Source organism: Callithrix jacchus, chromosome 11 (genome assembly GCF_049354715.1).
Source record: "Callithrix jacchus isolate 240 chromosome 11, calJac240_pri, whole genome shotgun sequence".
Classification (NCBI taxonomy): domain Eukaryota; kingdom Metazoa; phylum Chordata; class Mammalia; order Primates; family Cebidae; genus Callithrix; species Callithrix jacchus.
In genome coordinates, this window is record NC_133512.1 from 77,552,396 (window position 1) to 77,573,942 (window position 21,547).

The 21,547-nt window shown below is 38.7% G+C and overlaps 1 protein-coding gene across 1 annotated transcript in view; it reads left to right on the forward strand.

The window, feature by feature from the left end:
- PRKAR2B (protein kinase cAMP-dependent type II regulatory subunit beta) overlaps positions 1 to 21,547 on the forward strand; it is a 104,693-nt gene that overhangs the window by 55,595 nt on the left and 27,551 nt on the right. The window contains exons 3-4 of the mRNA XM_002751728.6: positions 11,839 to 11,891; positions 18,621 to 18,704. Coding sequence (XP_002751774.1) covers positions 11,839 to 11,891; positions 18,621 to 18,704 — 137 coding nt within the window. The remainder of the gene's footprint in view (positions 1 to 11,838; positions 11,892 to 18,620; positions 18,705 to 21,547) is intronic.

Here is a 21,547-nt window from a genome sequence, read left to right on the forward strand (position 1 = left end):
GTTGATGAACAATTTCCAATGTCATTAGATAATCTTGTAAAACATAATTTTTAGGAGGGGCAGGGCAAGATGACAGAGTAGAAGCCTCCACCAATTGTTCCTCCCCCACCCCACGCAAGGACATTAATCTATACAAAAGAAGCACCTTCATAAGAACCAAAATCGGGTGAGCACTCACAGTACCTGGTTTTAACTCGATATAAATGAAATGGGCACTGAGGAGGGTAGGAGACAGCCTTGGATTACCAGCACCCCTCCACCATCTGCCAGCAGAGGTTGCATGGTGCAGAGAGATAATCCATGTGCTTGGGGGAAAGAGACAGTGTAGCAATTGTGAGACATTGTAGTGCACTCAGTAATGCCATGTCACAGCAAAAAACAAAAGTAGGCTGAACTCAGCTGATGCCTGCCCACAGAGGGAGTATTGAAACCAGCCCTAGCCAGAGGAGAATCCCCCATACCAACAGTTGGAAAGTTCTGGCAGGCATTACCACCTTGGGCTAAAGTGCTCTGGGGCTGTAAAGAATCTAGAAAAGCAGTCTAGGCCCCAAAGACTTCAACTCCTAGGCAAATCCTAGTGCTGAACTGGGCTCAGAGTCAGTGCACTGGAGAGGCACACTACTTACTGAGATACCAGCTAGGGTGGCTAAGGGAATGCTGACATCACCCCTCCACCATGCCCAGGCTGCATACCTTGCAGCTCTAATTGAGACCCTTTCTTTCTGCTGGAAGAGAGGAGAGGGAAAAGTAAAGAGGACTTTATCTTGCATCTTTGATACCAGCTCAGCCACAGTAGGATAGGATACCTGTCAGAACCATGAGGCCCTCTTTTCAGGCCCAGGAGTGATCCTGGATGAAATTTCTAGAGATGCCCAGGGACAGAAGGGCACCTACTGCCTTGAAGGGAAGGACCCAGTCCTGGCAGGACCCATCACCTGCTGACTAAAGAGCCTTGGGCACTGAATAACCAGCAGCAATACCTAGGTAGTATGCTGTGGGTCTTGGGTGAGTCTTTGAGACTTGCTGGCTTCAGGTGAACATTATCACCTGTGGTGGCTACAGGGAGAGACTCCTTTTGCTTGCAAAAAGTAGAGGGAAAAGTAAAGAAGACTTTATCTTGTATCTTAGGTACTAGCTCAGCCACAGGGGTTCGAGCACCTGTTGGGCTTTTTGGGTCCTCAGTTCTAGGACTTATCTCATGGATGACATATCTGGACCTGCCCTAGGCCAGAGGGGAGCCCACTGCCCAAAGGGAGGGTCCCAGTGCTAGGCACCCTTCACCATAAGCGACTGAAGAGCCCTCCCTAACAGAACATCCCCAGTAGCCTGGCAATATTCCCCATAGGTTTGTGGTGGTGGTGGCCATGGGGTAAGGTTCCTCTGCTTATGCAAAGGGGAGGGAAGAGTGGGAAGGCCTACCTCATGGTTTGAGTGCCAGCGCAGCCACAGTACAGGAGAACACCAAGTAGACTTCTAAGATTATTGACTGTAGTCTCTGACTTACTGATGACACCTCTGGTTCTGCCCTGGGCTTGAGAGATTGCCACCATGAAGGGAATGACACAAACCTGGGTGACTTCACCTCCTGCTGACTGTAGAGCCCCAGGGCCTTGAGTGAACATAGGCCGTAGCCAGTATTCACAGCAGGCCTTGGATGAGACCCCAGTGCTGGTTTCAGGTCGGACCCAGTGCAGTCCCTGGGGTGGTGGCCACATCTCCAAGGCAGCTCAAAACATAGGGAGAGACTCTGTGTTTGTATTGGAGAAAATAAGGTAAGAGAACAAGAGCCTCTGCCTGGTAACTCAGTTAATTCTTCCAGATTTATCCAAAACATAATTTTTAAATGACTACATAGATATCAATAGTATATGTGGATATTTATTTTAATTTCTTATTTATTATTGGGAATCTAGATTTCTCTTTTTAAACTGTCATTTATTTAGATCAAATTACTTGATAAGCACTTATGGAATTGTGCCTTAAGAATTTAAAGACTTTTAATAATATTTCATAACTGACCCCTCTGTTCCCATCTCCACCCCCAATTTAGAATTTCACCAACGGTATGTAAGAAAGTCTATTCTAAACTCCTCAGCATGGCCAGTGCGGTAGTTCATGCCGGTAATCCTAGCATGTTCGGAGGTCAAGGCAGGAGGATTGCTTGAGCCCAGGAATTCATGACCTGCCTAAGGAACACAGCAAGAGCCACCACTACCAAAGGAAAAAAAAAAGCCAGGAACAATGGTGTGCCCCTGTAATCCTTACTACTTGGGAGGCTAGGGCAGAAAGATAACCTGAGCCAGGAGTTTGAGGCTGCAGTGAGCTATGATTGCATAATTGCAGAACACCCTGGGTGACAAAGCAAAATCATGTCTCTTAAAAAAACCAAAAACCAAACTAGGCATCTCTTCTAATACTGACTTTTATCAAAAAACAATTAAGTTTGCTAATTTATTAGACTTGAAATGCTTACTTATTAGTTTTATCTCTATATATCTTATCTGTTATTGTCTTTGTAATATGTCATTTTTCTTTTTAAAAGTGCATTTAAATTTATCATCTCACAAATCTTGATTTAAGTCTTGATCTGAAGAAATGAAAGTTAAAAAATAAAAATTTCCAACAAAACCCACAATAAATTAAAATAAATATCCATATATATTATTGATTTATATGCAGCTGCTTAAAAATTGTTTTACAGGAATAGCTAATAATATAGAAAAATGTTCACCAAATCTTGTTTTTATTTTTTTAAAGTAGACATTATGCGACAAATGTGTAGTTTGAACTCACAGAAAATATGCCTGAAAAAAAGTCTAGTGAGTTCCCCTTTACAAAATGGAAATGGAAGTTTTCAAGAAGAAATACTTAATGTAGTATGGGTTTATTTCTTTTGCCTTTAAACAATGAAAAAACCAGTCTGAATTGTATTTTTTGTAAATACACATTCTGTATTTTGATCCTTTGCATATTGATTTGCATTGCTCTGTCACAATTTGCTTATATTTAATAGCATCAAGAATTTTTTTTAGACTTCTGATAATCAGTGGAGAGGCTTGATTGAAATATGTTCTCCTAAAGCCCATATTTGATAGTTTTATTACTAAATTTAGAAGCCAGTAATTGACTGAACTATTTTCTTATAATTATGGCTATATTTTAGTTCAAATTTCTCATCCTAAAGCCATCAGGTCAAATGATACTTGTTCTGAAAATATATTAATACATTGGAAGGATCCTGTAATGTTTCTGTTCCTATAATTCTCTGATATGTGTATGCTAGGCAGCATTAGTCTCAAAAACAGTAAGTAAAACTATTCAGAAGCTTTAAATAACTCTAGCTTTACTATACCTGAAAGACAGAATTGTATTCTGATAAATGTAGCTATATCATTCATTATCAGTTACTATTTATATTTACAAGAATGTGATTCGAGATCTCAGGCTAAAATAAATGCCAAGAGGTGATCACATTATCTAAGGAATTAGAGCATTGGCAAAAATTCCTGGGAAGCTGTTTGTTGACTTTTTAACCAAAGAGTTAGAATTCTCTTTTTATTTCATGTTGGCATTTCACTTTCTTAAAATTCATAATATTCATCAACTGCAATGCTCAGAAATCCTTATCAGACCATTTTCAGCAAAGTACAAATATAATTTCTGTTACAGCACTGTCCTCTAGTACAAGTTGATCTACTTCCTCTCTGCTGCTTAATAGTTCTGGAAAATAGCAGTGAGGAATTCTGATTAGTAGCAAACAACATGGACTTTAAAACATGGATAGTTTCCCAAACATATTCTCAGAATTATTCTTCTCACTCTTTTTACTGTATCTGTTTATCTTATTCTTGGTCATTTGTGAGGTTTTATTTTTTGTCTTAAAGAAAATTTAAATCGAGAATTTGTAAAATACCATGGATTACATGCACCTGTCTTTTCTTGGGTTAATCTTGTATCCTTATATAAGAAACACTGGGAGCTACAGGGGACCACTGTTCCATTGTGAAAGAGAGTGAAAGTTTGTGTGGTGTTTCCTCCATTCTCAGACTCCCACAGGCTATACATTACGTATGAACAGTAGAATTAAGTAGAATATTTGAGCCTATCCTATTCTGGCCTCAAACTCTTAGAAACGTTCCATGTTGATAGGATTCCTTTTATAAGCTGATTGAATGATGTGTCCTCTTAATTGTGCCATGCTATAAATAAGTCAATTATTAAAATAAATGGTCGATGTCTTACAGACTGAATGCATACTTATAGAGCATGTGGTAGAAAAAAATTTTACTGAGAATAGTTCCAGTGATTGAGTATACATACTAAAGTTTTTAACACTTTGGAACCCAAGAGTAGAATACAAAATTACCTACAAAATGTATGTGGGTTCTGACATTTTTCTTTGAAGGCATTTTTGAAGAAAAAAAATTACACATTAAAAAAAAACGAATTAAAGATGTTGGCATGTACAGGTTTTTTGTTTTTTGTTTTGAGACGAAGTCTCTCTCTGTTGCCCAGGCTAGAGTGCAGTGGTGCTATCTCTACTCACTGCAAACTCCGCCTCCTCAGTTCAAGCAATTCTTGTGCCTCAGCCTCTTAAGTAGCTGGGATTACAGGCGAGCACCACCACACCCGGTTAATTTTTGTGTTTTGTGTTTTCTTTTTAAAGTACAGATGGGGTTTTGCCATATTGGCTGGGTTGGCCTTGAACTCCTGACCTTAGGTGATATGCCCACCTTGGGCTCCCAAAGTACTGTGATTACAGGCCTGCGCTACTGTGTCTGGCCACCATGTACAGTTTTAATAAGAAGAAAAAGCAAATGATGAGCAAGTTTTTATTTGTTTGAAGCTCTCAGTTGCTGCTCCTTTGTTTATTTCAGCAATAACCTTCCCAATAGTGTCCTGAACTTGATGTTTATTTTTGGGTGTGAATGTTTCTGAATTAATTATATATAGCCACTTAAAGAGTAGTGGTATACATGTAAAGGAAAATTGTTTTCAGAAACATTAAAACGTAAAAATGAATTAGTAAATTTGGAGTTTTATTCTAAATACTTCAGTTAAAGGGCTACAAAAATAATGGGTTTATAATGAATGATGGGAATTTTGTCAAATATTTAAAATATATAAAATATTTATGAGATAGCAGAATGTTTTATAGTAGAAATAACAGGAAAAAAGTTTTCTAGAAATTTTTTTAGGAATAGTAATTACATGTTGGGATGGTTTACAACCTACATAAATAAAGGTCTAAAATACAGTTTTATAGAGAACTAGGAAGTGGTTTGTGAATGGCTGTTTCTTAAAGCTCCATTGATAACCTTGGGGAGAGGCAGCACATCCTGGATTAAATAGACATTGTATTTCTGTTATTTCAGCAAGACAGGATTATACAGTTAAGTATCTTGGCTAAAATCTTTATAGTAAAATTCTGCTGACATGAACATAGCTGGTCTGGGAATTAACTGTTCAATTAAGTACTATTTCATGAACAGTGCCAACATTTCTGCCAGAAAGGTAAAAGATATATTTATATTGTTTTCTGTAGCTGCAATGTAATCTGTAACAGAGTACATTATAATAACTTTTAATATTTTGATGCAGGAAGTAGGAAAATGTTAAAAATTGAAAGGTGGTTTTAAGGAAATTGTAATGGTTCTGTTCAGAGCTTATGAGACAGCCTTATTCTGTAGATATTTTAGTTATGAACTTCCCCCTATTTTTATGTAAATGGTGATGTCAATTGCAACCCTTCCTCTATTTGCTTTAAGCTAGAGAAAGAAAGAGGGGGAGAGAGAGAAAGTGAGAATGAGAGAGAAACACCTTGTGTTGGGGCCATCAAATGGTTTCTTTGGTAGTCATCAGTGCTATTCACAAAATTCTGGTTTTATCCCCTTCTGAGGTTCTCGGAACACTTGCACTTCCCCATCTCCTTGAAGTTAGAACTGACCATATAACTTGTCTAATGCAATGTGATATATATTCCTTCTGGGCAGAAGAGACATCTGTCACTTCCAGGCAGAAGCTTTAGGGACTGGTGGCCTTCCAAATTGAGGAGGCTGTATCAGCCCGCAGCCTTCAGCAAAGACCATGTGGAAGCAAGTACCTGCCCTCCTGAGGTGGACATGCTGTGTGACCAAGAAATACACTTCGTTGTTTTGACTCACTGAGATTATGGGAGTGTTCGTTACTGTTGTGTAAGCCAGTTTAATCTGACATATGCAGTCTCTTTATGTCTAAGGAAGAAGATAGTAAGTAACATTTGTCACCAACTAAAATGACCATTTATTTCCTCAGCCATTTTTGTTAACATTTACTGTGTGCCAGTCACTGTTCTAGGTTCTAGGAATACAGCAGGAAACAAAACAAAGCAGTCTCTTCTTCCTACTCTTTATTATTTTTTAGGGAGCCTCCTTTGCTGTGAAGCCTCCCCCTGCCCTCTGAGCAGCTGGTTGCTCCTTTCTCGTCTGTGTTCCTCCAGCACTTTGTAGATAATTGTCATTGTGGCACTGGTGTTATCATGATCATTCTATTTCTGTTTTGATTTCTAGACTAGCCATTTCTATAAATGTTTTAAATATAGTACACATATAATATTGAAAGCAATAGAAAATGTTTAGGCAAAACAAGTTGCAGATTATATAAAATGTATAACGAAAGAATATATATATATATACACATACACACATGCACATATACATAGATGATTTGCATTATCCCTTTATTCCGTTTGTGTCCTCTCCCACATCTTAAAAAATACTTTTTGAAAGAATAAACAAGGCTTCCTGTGGGCCCTTTGCCTGAATGTAATTTGGGAACAAGATGTGAACTTCTGTATTTTGGGCATGTTCTTCAGTTGCCTTTGCTCTGTGAATTCAAATTTAAGACTATTACTAATGGATGAGAACAGGTCTACACCTGGGCAGAAATGTGAATGAATGCGGGAGGGGAAGCCTATTAACTTGTCATTGTGCCTCTTTACTTAGCTATGTGTATATAACTGTTACAGCCTTTTACCAGTGTTTCTCAATCTTTTTTCCATTATCACTCCCTACCTCAGTCTCTTTAGGCTGTTTCCCCCCAAGTGCTCCCAATTAGATTTTACTACCACCGAAATACTGTATATCTGTTTATGTATTGAATGTATATCTGTGCTTTATTAAAAAATACAGGAAGTCTTTTTGCCCCCCTAAGAACCAGTTTTCTTGGTTGATGCATGCCTTCAACTAATATTTGAAAAAGGTAAATTTTTTTCCTTTGTAGGAAGGGCATTTCCACTTCAATAAGCTAAGTTTAACTCTATTGAGTCACAACTGTGTTATTTAATACACCTGTGCTTTTATAAGAGCTTTAAGCTAATTATTATTGAAATAAGTATGCTAAGATCTTAGTTTATTGAGAACATTGGCAAATTAACTTTTATAGATTTTATGTAAGTCAATTTTTCTGGATTGAAGGCCTCTAAACCATGCAGTCATTCTGTGCGAGCCTTATTTGCCTTTCATTCCTTCAACACATACTTACTGAGCATCTACTGTGTGCAAGACTGCCAGAGCTGAGGACCCAGTGACTCGTAGAGTCCAGTCAGCTTCCTTTAACTCCTTGCTAGCAAGAATGCAAATATGGGTTATGTATACTTGTCCAGTGCGGAGTCCTTTTCAGTGTACGGATTTTTGAATCATTAGCAACAAAATGTCGTGGGCTTTTGGTGAAAAGCCCTGGGAGTTGAATAACCCCTCATCTGTCATTCTATATGTATAGCAAATGAAAAGATTGAGGGCCACATCCCACAAGGTGCAAAGTCAGTATAGTTCATATTTTCCTCTTCTGTCCTGCAGCCTGGGACCATTGTCTGTCTACACCAGTGTACATTCTTCTCTTTACAATGTGGGAATCTGTTTAAATTCTTGAGCCATTCTGTATAACCAGTGTAGTATATAAATACATACATGCACAACCGAACAGGGAAACCTCCATATAAGATTCACTTTAAGAGTAAGGTTCTGGTTCTGACCGCTGTTTAATTGCCAAACAAAAAGAATGAAGTATATAATTTCAAGCTAAATTTCAGATTTCGTAGGTGGTATGGGGCAAATACATTTCAGAAAGAGTACGGGGCAGTACAAGTTATCTGGAGGCTTTGGCTTGAGTGTCCATCCAGGGATAGAGCCATTCATTCATTTATTTGTTATGGCAGTATTTACTGGCCTCCTAATCTTTGCACCAGGCCTTTGGCAAGTAAGACAAAAGGCCCTCATTTTCAACTCATCCTCTCCGTCCCCATTTCTTGGACAAACTGTGTAGGGCATTTTAACATTAAGCAAGTTTTTCTTCATTCATTTATTCCATGTTTGTGTGTTTGAGCATGTATAATTTAAGTACATTATTGTGAGACATTAAAAAAAGACATCTCTGCCCTCAAGGACATTGCATGCTTGTTTGTTGATCAACCAGTCATTTATTTAGTTTTAAAAACATGCATTGAGCTAGTAGGCAATGTGCCAGGTCAGTACTAGGGAAATACAGAGATGAACAAGAGCACACGGTCCCTTGGAGGTTTACGGCTCAGCCTGGAGAGGCAAGCTGCTTATAACATCTTTGGAAGCATGCAGTGTGGTAAATGACAATAATGAGCCCTTCCCACTGTACTGCGGAAGTGCAAAGGGTGAGCACAAAAGTGGAGTTTCCTGAATTAGTTCTGTGTGGGTCAAGATGCGACTCTTGATTTGACTTTTTAGTTGAGGCTGGAGAGAAGAGATGGCTTGGGAGGGAGATTAGGAGTTCCAATCAGAAGAAACAGTTTAAGTGACGTTAAGGAGCTATAAGGCACCATGACAGCTTTACAAAACTGCAAATACTTTATTTTGATTTGGTTGTAGGAGGTGAGGGTAGATGAATTCTAATGTAGTGAAACAATTGCAAGAGGAATGCCAAGAACTAAGTCCTGTAGTATTGGCACAATATATAGTTCAGTAAAACAGCCCAGAAACAGACAGACAAACATACTGTGTGATAAAGTGGGTATCACAGATCAACAGGGTGCTAAGTAATAATACTGCGACAATTGATAAACTATTTGGAAAAATAATAGATTCTTACTCCATATGGTTTTTAGTTAGAGTTTAGGGGCTAGGTGCTTAGAAATTTGAGAATTAGGATTGCTTTCTGTGAATTAAAATTTAAGATAAACACTAATGGATCAGAGAGGGTGTGTGTGTGTGTGTGTGTGTGTGTGTGTGTGTGTGTATGTGTAAAACAAGTTACCTGAAACAACCAAATATTTTGCCTACTGTCTACTGCACCACCTCATTGAATATATCGATTCTATGGACATGGCCAGCTTCATGGGCCCTGCACTATCAAGGGCTGTGCATTTGCTTTAATGCTCTGCTTTTGTTGTCTTCTGGAAAGTCTTAATATTTGAAGATGGGGCCCATATATATATTTTTTCTTGCTCTGGGCCTTACAAATTATGTAGCAGTCCTGCCTATGAAGTTGGCCATTTCTAAGGACAGAAAGTTAGAGAGCCAAGCTTTAGAAGTAGATGTCTTTGTGCTCTCTGGAGAGTTGCAGCCAACCCAGTTAATGTGTCCCAGACACATTGGCAGAGCCATCCCTATTGAGTGCCTGAGGCTGTCCAGCCTGATACTGTGAAACATTCAATTTATTTAACAAACTTTGTTACTTCCCATTTCCTGCTCACCAAGCAATCTTTCAGTAGTGACTTGGCTACTTCTGTGGTTTTCCAGCAGGGAGAGATCTAGCTAGTTGGGCTGGTCCCATCCTTTGCTCAGGAAGGTAGTTACTAAATTGACATTCTGGTTTCAGGTGTCAGTGAGGTTCTTTAATGTGAGGCTGCTTCTACATGACTGATCATTTCTATTACATTTCTGAGGCCGAAGGCTGAAGTCCAGGAATTATGCTGGTAAATTCACCAAAGCAGTCATGTAGAGTAGTGGTTCACAGCAAGAGCTTTGGAGTCAAGACAGACAGTCCTGGATAAAATGTAGGTCCTGTCACTTACTAGGATGATCTTGGCTTTCCTGTGCCCTAGTGTTTCATCTGTCAAGTGATGACATTAACACCTACCTTAAGGTTGTTGTGAGGTTGAATGAGATAATGTACTTTAGATCAGGGCTTCTCAGCCTCAGTACTGTTGACATTTTCGGCCAGATAATTCTTTCTCATCAGGGTGGGACATTCCATACATCATAGGATGTGTCCAGCATCCCTGGCCTGTATCCAGTAGATGCTAGTGGCATCCCTCTAACCCCCTATAGTCATGACAATTAAAATGTCACAGAGGCAGAATTACCCCTGTGGAGGGCACAATAGGACTTGGTTAAGAATCACTGGTCCAGGTGTATAGAGTGGTGCCTGGGGGAAAGAAAATGTCAAGTTTTGTGATTATAATAATAATGGGAATAGTGGTACCAAAGATGATAATACTTTTGATGCCACCCTGAGGCCTGTAGGAAGACATTTGTCCTTTCATTTGTTCTTTGTTCCTTAATGTTTACATCTATGCCAGAATAAACTCCATATAGATTAAATAGTACATGTAAAAATCTCTGCCTTTAAACAACTGAATGAAAAAAGAGGTAATTTTTAGATTTGTAAATAAGAAAAGGGTTTTCAAGGTCAAAAGCAGTGATACTTGGGTGATGTTTAGTGTTGGGTTTAAAATACACTGGGGAATTTTCTTTCCTTATAGATGTCATGACATTAAAAATAAACATGCATAGTCTATAAAAACTTTATAATAATCATTGAAAAGCAAATTGGATAAAATGATTATGAATAATATGACAGATAAAGTGATATTAAAATGCTAATTTAAGTCAAAAAGAAAACCAAATATTTCCTATAGATATGGACAAAGGAGGAAATACCATCAGCCTGTACACATTTGAAAATAGTTCAAATTTAATAATTAAAAAAAATTTAAATTATTTAAATTGACAAATGTTTTAAGTAGTAGTATCCAATTCTGCTGTATAGTTAGGGGAATCTTATTACATATTTTTTATTGGACAGTGGATGGGTACAACCCTTCTAGAAAGAAACATGGTGATAAAAGTGTCCTAAAAATGGTTATACCATTTAATAGTCCTCCAAAATAACTTTGAGAATAATGCCTACAGCATACTTTGAAATGTAGACAAATATTTATGCATGAAGATGTTTATTGCAAAGTTGTTTTACTATAAGCCAGCTAAATGTTCAGCATTAGAGAAGTAGTTAATTACAGCATATGCTAATCTGCAGTCTTTAATTGCAGTATTTACACAGTGTTTCTAATGACTATTCTCATAGTGTTAAATCAAAAAAGCAGGTTTTTAAGTTGCGTATTCAATATAAACTCAACCCCGAAAAAAGACTGGAAGGAAATATGCAAAATGTTAATATTTGTTCCTGAAGTATGTAAAATGTTAATATTTGTTCCATAATATTTGGATTATGGATAATTTGTGAAAGTTAGTCAAAACTATGTGATTAAATTGATCATTTCATGGCAGACAGGCTTTTCTTTTGTTTCTGTTGTTTTAGGTGATGTTTACATATTATGCCTTGGAAATGAAAATGAAAGGGTTTAAGCTATATTTCTCTAAATAGAAGAAATCAATGCCCTAAAATATGGCTTTATTTTTAAAAAAACTCCTTATAAATTGCAATATGAAACCAGTTTTGGGGGTAGACTGCTTCCCCTCATTGAGGTGAATTAATGTTTTTTTATACTCTGGTACCCTTTTTGTTCATTAAGTGTTAACGATATACTTATTCATTGTAGTGTGGTTTTTGATGAAACTATCTGTAAAATGTTCATTTTTATATTTATAGTGTGTGCAGAAGCTTATAATCCTGATGAAGAAGAAGATGATGCAGAGTCCAGGGTATGTAATTTACTGAATGAATGAATTTTAATGGATGTCCTTGTCATATTGTCTATAAAATAATAATAGAAAAAGGTGTTAACAGGCACACAGATTAACAGGAGACAGAATGGAGTTGTTTTGACTATTTCTTTTCCCAGTCTTATCTCCAATAGCCTACTCCTGCTGTGAGTCTTGCAGACTTGTTTTTATCCAAAGAGTATTTTTCTTTGCAAAATATATCCTGGTGATGAAAAATGTTTTCAGCTGTCTTTCTCATAGTGATAATATTATTTTTCTTAGACAGTGTTTCCAGTAAACAAAAATACTGGGAAAGACCTTCTATTCCTGTTAATTTATAGCAACAGAAAGCTACTCTGAAAGAAACAAATCACAGTAAAATTACATCCAGTGTGTCAGTACGCAGTTAGGATTATTTTTTAAATCTGTGTCTTCATAGTTTGCTCAGCAGCGGACCTCTTGCAGGCCCTAATGTTTTTGTAAGAACTTATCCACTGTTTTTAAGGTTTGAGCAGTTTTTAAGCTGTGTCTTTCAGCTCAATTCTATTCTTTATTTAGCAAAAAGTAAACTAAGAGATTACTATGCTTGGAAATGGAAAGTAATAATTTATGTGCCACCCTCCTCCCCTTTTTTTGAGTACATATGTTGTGAAGTACCTCTTGTCCTCTTTGGCCTTAAACAGTATAAACAAAATCTTACTTTTGTAGCTCTGAAAAGTTCTTAAGTAAGATTGAGGTTTCATGTGGAGAAGCAGATAATATGTTCCTAAGTCATTACATCGTTAAGCTCCTTGAAACATATGTAAAATCCAGTGGTATCAGGAGTTTTACAAAACGGAAGATCTTGAAATCCCATTTTATTCCTGGACCCATGGGGATTCCCACTACCAGGGAAGCTCATTTCTCAATACTAGAACTTCAGTTATTTTCGTGAGGTCCATAAATCCTAGCCTGGAAATTATGTTGTTTTAGGATTAAGGTATTTTTACTAAGCTGTGATTTGCTGTTACTGCTTTGTATAGTCTAAAAAACTAGACCTCGCCTACCGCATACTTTATGTATCTAGCAGAAACAATACTGGGTGGCATTGAAGGCAACATGCATTCTTTATAGTGTATATAAATGGATATGATGAAATTTAGTAATTGAGATAAGAGCAATTGAGATGAGCTGGTTTAAATTAATAAAAACTAAATGAATGAACATTTGGCAATAGAGTTTAAATACAGTATGCAGTATCTCATTGATTCAAAAGCCGTTAGGCCTTGAGTTTTAGCTGCCATTTAATTCATGAGGTAAATAAAGTGTTTTGGCAGGTTCACTCCAGGTAATTTCTAGTTTTGCTGGGGAGGCTATACCAGTTAAGATTCCTTTGACTGTGTAAAACCTAAACCTGTAGAGACAAATGTGAAAAAGACAACACTGGGGAGATTATCAGACAGATGCTTGGAGATCATATTGAACTGCAGAAAGAGTTGAAAGGCCAAGCTGTAGGCTTGGCAGGCAGGAACCAGCCCACCTGTGGGGCCTGTCAAGAGCAAGACTGAAAGACTTTTAGTGTCTCTAGAAGGGGCTCAGCTACCAATCTCTATTACTGTGCTTCTTAGTTCAAAATTCCAATTTCCCAGGAGTTTCTTTCTTTTTTCTTCTTTTTTTGAGACGGTGTCTCACTCTGTCCCTAGGCTGGAGTGCAATGGTGCGATCTCAGCCCACTGCAACCTCCACCTCCCAGGTTCAAGCAGTTCTTCTGCCTCAGCTCCCCAAGAGTTTCTGATGGACCTGGCTTTGGCCCAGGGTAGGGACAGGGTCAAAAAGTCCAACCTACTTGAGAACGACATCTATAAATAACGGCATTTTCTAGAGGAGGAGGAATCATTGTTGGTTGGCCATTTACCCTAAGAGCTGTTCCCTGTAACACATTTTAAGGTTATTTTTAAGTGTTTTTTTGGTAATTAATGTATTTATTATATATTTGATTATAGCAAAGTACTTGTAGGTTCTCAGGTTGAGTATTCTCTCCTCTAAATGTGTTACTAAAAACTGTGCTTATTTAGGTCTTAGAATGTATGAGGCAAACCACATCACATGCTTGGGAATGATTACTACAGATTTCAAAATTATTGAGATCTAGAAGGATATTGGGCAATATCTATGAGGAAAATGTATACTATATTGTGATAAAATGACATTTCATTTGGACATTTTTTATTACTTCGAAACTCACCAAATCCTTAAGTCAGAAATTTACCCTCTGATGTGGATTCAAAGAAAATGTAAATGCTTAAGTCTCATTTTGGAAGATAATAGATTTTAGTTGGAATGCCTTTAGTAAATGAGAATTTAAGGGTTGTCTAGATCTAGCATGTAGAAACTGGTAGAGAAAAGTTGATAAATTTAAAGGTAGACTACTTTTATGTTTCTCCACAAATCTGGCCTGGTGCTAGGTGTAAAGTGGTGAGCAAATGGACAAGTCTCTACCCTCTTGGAGCTTTCAGTCACAAGCAGACAAGTAAATAAACTAATGAATAGTTACAAAACATGAAGTGCTAAAGAAACAGTGAAACAAAGTGTAGGAATCAAAACACAGCCCCCAAGCCAGCAGGGGTCCTGATACTATGGAATGGTTGAAGCAGGCATCCTTGAGGTTAGGCTGAAAGGATGGGCAGGCGGAGTCTGGCCAGAAGGCCCTTAGTGCATTTTAGATGGAGCTGAGCCTGGCAGAGGGGAGGGCAGGCGGAGTCCACAGTACCCGAGTGGCTCTATTGAGGGTAGAAAATGATGGAATGGGGATTGAATTCTCACCAAATGTGATGAAGTCCATTGAGGTTTTAAGCTGGAAAAGGGAGTATTCTGATTTAAATTTTTGAAAGATTATTTTCAGCTCTGTGTGGAGAATGAGTGGGACAGATATGAAAATATTTAGTATAAGGGGCCGGGCGCGGTGGCTCAAGCCTGTAATCCCAGCACTTTGGGAGGCCGAGGCGGGTGGATCACGAGGTCAAGAGATCGAGACCATCCTGGTCAACATGGTGAAACCCCGTCTCTACTAAAAATACAAAAAATTAGCTGGGCATAGTGGCGTGTGCCTGTAATCCCAGCTACTCAGGAGGCTGAGGCAGGAGAATTGCCTGAACCCAGGAGGCAGAGGTTGGGGTGAGCTGAGATCATGCTATTGCACTCCAGCCTGGGTAACAAGCAAAACTCCGTCTCAAAAAATAAATACATAAAATAAAATAAAATATCTAGTATAGATGTTGCCTGGCTAACAACATAGATACAGTGTTTTTGTTTGTTTGTTTGGTTGGTTTTTGAGATGGAGTCTTGTTCTGTCACCGAGGCTGGAGTGCAGTGGTGTCTCAGCTCACTGCAACCTCTGCCCCTGGGTTCAAGCAATTCTCATGCCTCAGCCTCCTGACTAACTGGGACTATGGGGTTGCGCCACCACACCTCACTAATTTTTGTATTTTTAGTAGAGGTGGGGGTGTCACCCTGTTGACTAGGCTGCTCTTGAACTCCTGGCCTTAAGTGATCCATCTGCTTTGGCTTCCCAAAGTACTGGGATTACCAGCATGAGCCACTGTGCCTGACAAATATCCAGTGTTGTTTAAAGAAAATGTCTAAGTTTAAACCTTACTTATTAATTGGTTTTCTACTTTTTTTTTTTTTTTTTTTTTTTTAATAGCAAGGCAGCAGAAGTTTAGAGCAGAAATTGGCAACCTTTTTTTGGTAAAGTTTTTTTTTTTAACTGAAAAATGCACTATTTTCAGAGAATAAACATTTTAGGCTTTGGGGGTTATAGGGTCTCCTTTGAAAGGACTCCGCTCTGCTGTAGTAGCTTGAAAACAGCTGTAGGTAATATATTAATGAAAGGCATGTCTGTTGTGTTCCACTAAAACTTTCTTTATGACACTTGAATTTGACTTTAATATAATTTTTATGTGTCAAGAAATATTATCATTTATTTGATTTTTTCCCCCCAGTCATTAAAAAATGTAAAATTATACTTAGCCTAGAAGCCATACAGAAACAGCTTTGCCTGCAGGTATAGTTTGCTGATCCCTGGCTTAGAGTCTAGACTCTGAAGCTGGCCTGGCTGGCCCGAATCCTGGCACTGCACCTTATGGACTGGATGACACTGGGCAAATTATTTGGGCAAGTTCATTTCCTTAACTCTAAATTTCTTTTTTTCTTCTTCTTATATTTTTGAGATGGAATCTTACTCTGTTGCCCAGGGTGGAGTGCAATGGCAGGATCTCAGGTCACTGCAACCTCCACCCCACACTGATTCAAGTGATTCTCCTGCTTTAGCCTCCTAAGTAGCTAGGATTACAGGTGCCTGCCACCATGCCCAGCTAATTTTTAAAAATTTTTATTTTTAGTAGAGATGGGGTTTCACCATCTTGGCCAGGCTGGTCTTGAACTCCTCTCCTTGTGATCCACCTGCCTCGGCCTCGCAAAGTGCTGGGATCACAGGCGTGAGCCACCACACCCAGCCTAACTTTGAATTTCTTAACCTCTGCTTTATGGGATCTGTCACTAGGATAAAATGAGTTAATATTAGTAAAGCTCTTAAAATAGTACCTGCCATGTATTTATGCTACGTTTGTTTAACAAATAAAATTTGTATCTGAAATCAGGAATGAATGTTAATGAAAACCAAAGTGGCCTCTAGTAGACTAAAAAAATCCCACTTTAGGTGTATTGCTGAGGCCTCAGTGATCCAGAAACAGATCCCGTAGGTGGGATCACGCCAAATCCCAGAGAAAAAACATGGAAGAGCATCTTCAGAGCAGGTGGCTACAATGCAAAGGAGCTGGAGTGTTGGAGACCACACCTGCTTGCTGACTGTTTACTTTCCCCAGTGAAGAGGGATTTACTGATGAGGTTAATGACAGAGAGTGGACTTTGGGTGCTGAGGAGTAATGGCAGGGTGAGGGAAAAGGGAGACAGGAGAGAACAGTAGACTAGAGTGTTGCCGGGGTGGTTGAGAAACAAAGATTGCTTAGAAGTGGGTAGCAGGAAGAAGAGAGAAGAGGAAAAAGCTGGATTTCTGTGTGAAGGCTTATAGGAATTCAATGAGGCGGGGAGAAAGACTTTAAATTGACCAGAGTGAAGCAGGTGCATGATGCTGACACACTCTCCTCACCTTTCCTTTCTGAGAACAGAACTTCTCAGCAGGCAGACATTTCGGTTACTCGGTTTGAAGTTCTTAGTGGATTTTGTGAAGTGAGAAATGGCTTTTTGTTGTTTTTTAGTGTGTTAGCCTTCCTTATTTGAAGGAGGAGGAAGTGAAGTTTGGTTGGTGTGATTTGGTTAATCCCTAAATTTTGAAGCTTTCTTGTGCAGCAGTGAGTGAGGAGGCCACGGGGTCTGCTTTGTCCATGTTTGTGTGTCATCTTAGAATCTAGTTTCAAATGAATATTGGGCAGATAGTAAACAAAGGTTTACATGTACCTTACCCTTAGAGGAGAAAGTACAGTGACCCTTTCTCTCACTAGCTAATATTTGTTTCATGTAGTCTATACACAGTGCAAATACATGGTATATATATCAGTAGTTTACATATAAATAGTATACCAATACTATAAATCTCAATTCTTTTCTGGCTTCTAATTTTCATTAAATTTTAGCCATATGATATGGTTTGAAATGCTGATTTAAATTTCCCATTGTGTTTTGATGTTTGTGGATATAAACCCCACTGCTGCCTGATTCTGTGAGCCCTGATGGTGGTGCCAGCTGCCTGAAGAGGCACAGCACCTGCTGGTCAGCTCTCATGGTCACTCTTTGAGTGAGCATTGGAACAGGAAAGGGTGGTATATAGGTCTTCAGGAAACCAACTCCGTGTCTGCTGCTTTTAGGATTACCCCTTGCCCCTCTAACACATTTTATAGTTACAAACTGCTCATGTTTTCAAAAGAGTAGACCTTTTGGTCCAAGTCAGTTGAGCCTCCTGCTAGTCAAAAGGGACTCCGAGAGATGGCAGGCCACACTTACAGGGCATTCTGCCCGTCTTCACCCTCTAGAATACAAGTTTAGTGAGAATCTAGCACACTAGTTTCCTTCAGTTCCTTTTAAAATCAGTGCACCAGCCAGCCTCCCTGGACGCCTTTTCCCTAGAACATGTATTCTGGAGTGGCAGTGCATGATTGCTCACTCCCTTCCGAAAACCCCTTGCTCACTGTGGGACAGGTACCTACCACATGTGTAAAAATATACTTCGCATCTAATGCAGTATACATTTTGAACATTTTCTTGTTTCCAGAGAGCTTATCAAGATTCAAAGGAAAGAACTACATCCTGAAAGAATATTAAGCTCAGTAGAAACAGAATGAGGGCAGTCCAGATTTTCAGTGTAGTTTCTGGCACCTGTTGTCCTATCATACGGGTCCCCACTGGCTGGGAGCTTTGGAGGCAATCACAGTTCTGTACATAATGAACTTGCTAACCTAGGGGAAAATACACTTTTGAAAAAACATTTCAGTGCTGTATTGATGAATGGATACCAACCTCCCCCGCACAAGGTGAATTATGTTCCCCTACTTAGTAGTAGGCTCATAGTTACTAGTCACCTAAAGTGAATCTCAGCACCAACCTAAAGCGAACTTGAGCACTAACATCTCTTCTTTCTAATGTCTCTACTGATTTTTGTTAGATTTTTAAAAAATCTCTTTGAGTGAGATGGTATTGGCTAATGTCTTTGTTTTTTTAAATCTGGTGTCCTTTTAGATTATACATCCAAAAACTGATGATCAAAGAAATAGATTGCAAGAGGCTTGCAAAGACATCCTGCTGTTTAAGAATCTGGATCCGGTAAGATAAATCTTAATAGCAGAAATGGCTTTTTTTATTCCAGTGAGTGTCAAGAACTGTGTAGGGTCTTGAGTTTTGCCCTCTTTGTAAGCTGACATCACCCTGGGGTGATGGTAAATCGCCTTGTGGATGCCTGCATGCACAGTAGATTGAACTGCAGGAGAGGAATATTGAGTTTGGGGGAATACACTGCTGCTGGAGCAAGAAGTAAACAAGCCTGAGGTATTTGTCCTGAAGATACTGTCTCAGGGCTGCAAACACAGTCCTGAGAAATGGCCCAGGTAAAAAGAGGTTAGGACCTTGCCTTCTTTGTACACTCAGCAGGAAAGCGCAGGGATGCTCAGGGCCCACGGAGGATTGCTTCTCTTTACAGCCAGTAATAGTAATTATCTTTGAATGTGTATAACCGCTATATTATACAGATTAAAAATAACATTTCACTTGATTTTAAGGTTATTTTTTCCTTTGTTTTGGAAATCTCTAATCTTTGGTTGTGGTATGTCTAGAATACTCACTCTTGGTATGAGTGTGCATGCTGTTCAGACTTTGCCTTGCACAGTGATGTACATGCTCTGCTTCCTTCATCTCAGATTATACTTAGACACTGCAGTATAGTCATTTAGGAGACAACCTCTTCCGCCATATTCCAAATGTGAAAGTAGAGTCAACTTTTGTAATTTACCTCTACTTTTTTGTTTGGTCAAACTCAGCATCTTCTAGCTTTTGGTGATGTTTTAGAGAAGCATTAAATCAAGACCTGCTCTTTTTAAAATGAGGTCTTTTTAAAAAGGACGTTTTTATAAAGACTCTGATACTGCATCATTCCAGTTCTATACTGGGCCCTATTCACACTCTGAAATATTTAAAAAATCTCCTCTGTTTCTAGTATCATTTATGTTTATATCATGTCTTCCCGGAACACAGTACATTGTCTGACTTTGGAGATTTATGTTAGGACCACACATTCCAAGTTTGTATGTCTATCTCTGAGTCTCCATTACTGGCCCTGCCAGGCCTAAATTTGACCATACCCAAGATGCATCAGTCACTTCATCTGTCCATTGTCTAAGGGCAGGAACTGTGTCTTTTGCATTTTTGTATCAGTCTTTAAGTAGCAGATGGCTCTAGGCTCTCAAAAGAAAACATGGTACTGAGACAAGAATGCTTTAGGTTATCCTTTTGTTACAGGAAAGAGGTCCTGATCCAGACCCCAAGAACGGGTTCTTGGATCCCGTGCAAAAATGAGTTCAGGGTGAGTTAGTAAAGTGAAAGCAACTTTATTAAGAAAGTAAAGGAATAAAAGAATGGCTACTTTATAGACAGAGCAGCCCTGAGGGATGCTGGTTGCCTATTTTTATGGTTATTTCTTGATGGTATGCTAAACAAGGAGGCTATTACTCTTGCCTCCCCTTTTTAGACCATACAGGGCAACTTCCTGATGTTGCCATGGCGCATTGGTAAACTGTCATGGTGCTGGTGGGAGTATAGCAGTAAGGACAACCAGAGGTCCCTCTCATCACCTTCTTGGTTTTGGTCAGCTTCTTGACTGCAACCTGTTTTATCAGCAGGGTCTTTATGACCCGTATCTTGTGCAGACCTGCAATTGCATCCTTTGACTTAGAATGCCTTAGCCATCTGGGAATGCAGCCCAGTAGGTTTTAGCCTCATTTTACCTAGCGCCTATTTAAGGTGAATTTCTCTGGTTCACACATCTCTGATATTTTATAGTTATCTAAGCATAGATATTTAATCCTATTTAGTTTTGGATAGATTTGTTATTTGTAATAAAATGATGGTGCTTAAATAATAGCTAACTCAAGTCTTGTTAAAAGTTATACCAAAGCCTTGAACATAGTTACAGTCTCATGGTATGAGTTCAGTTGTTCAGAGTGGCCCTGATTTGTTTGTCCATTCAAGTTTATTTGCTCAGTTCATTCAGTCCACATTTACTGAGTACCATCACTTAGCAGCAGCAGAGGTAAGTGCTGAGGAAGCAAAGACCTGTTTTAGTACCCTGAGTTGATATCAAAGCTAGCCTGTGGATCACATATTCTTTAAGGCTAGGACCAATGTAAGTTAAATACTACATTGCTGCAGATGCACATGGAAGGCAGTGGTAAAATTAATCCTTAGTTTTACCCTTAGAGGTAGGCTTTAGTCAAAAATTCTGTATTTTTTGACTAGAACTTTACGTGGGAAAATTTCAGAGGTCACCCAAAACAGTGCTTCTCAAGCTTTAATATACTGACGTGTCATCAGGGGGTCTTGTTAAAATGCAGATTTGAATTCACGTGGTCTGGAGTGGAGCCTGAAAAGTCTGCATATCTCACAAGCTCGCAGATAATGTTCATGCTCTTGGCCCAGAACCTACTTTGAATAACAAGGGCTAGAGCTAGATGTGAATATGTTTAAGTTGAATATTTGGTTACTGTTACATATGTTATGTTGTTTGCATGTGTTCGTATTCAGTGAACCAGTATTTTAATGCTTCAGTGGGGACTAAGCCACGAAATTCTGATGTCGATAGGGTTAAGTGATACATAGGCATGAATGAAATCATTGCTAGGTATGCTTTCCTGGGATGCTGCCTCTTCTGTCTTCTAAATTAAATTGATCTTCCTTGCCATTTCAACTTCAGCTCTTTAAAAGCATTGTGAACATTTTGGTTGCATTTAAAACTATTAATGCTTTTGATATTACAGTCTGGCCAGGAGCATCTTTGCTTAGTGTGATTATAAATGTAGGAGTTATTTTAGAGTTTTTTCACTGCTTTGCTTAAGGTTTTTAATACGTATTTTAAAAACCAACTCATAGAGGGGAAAAAAAGAAAAATCCAGTTTCTG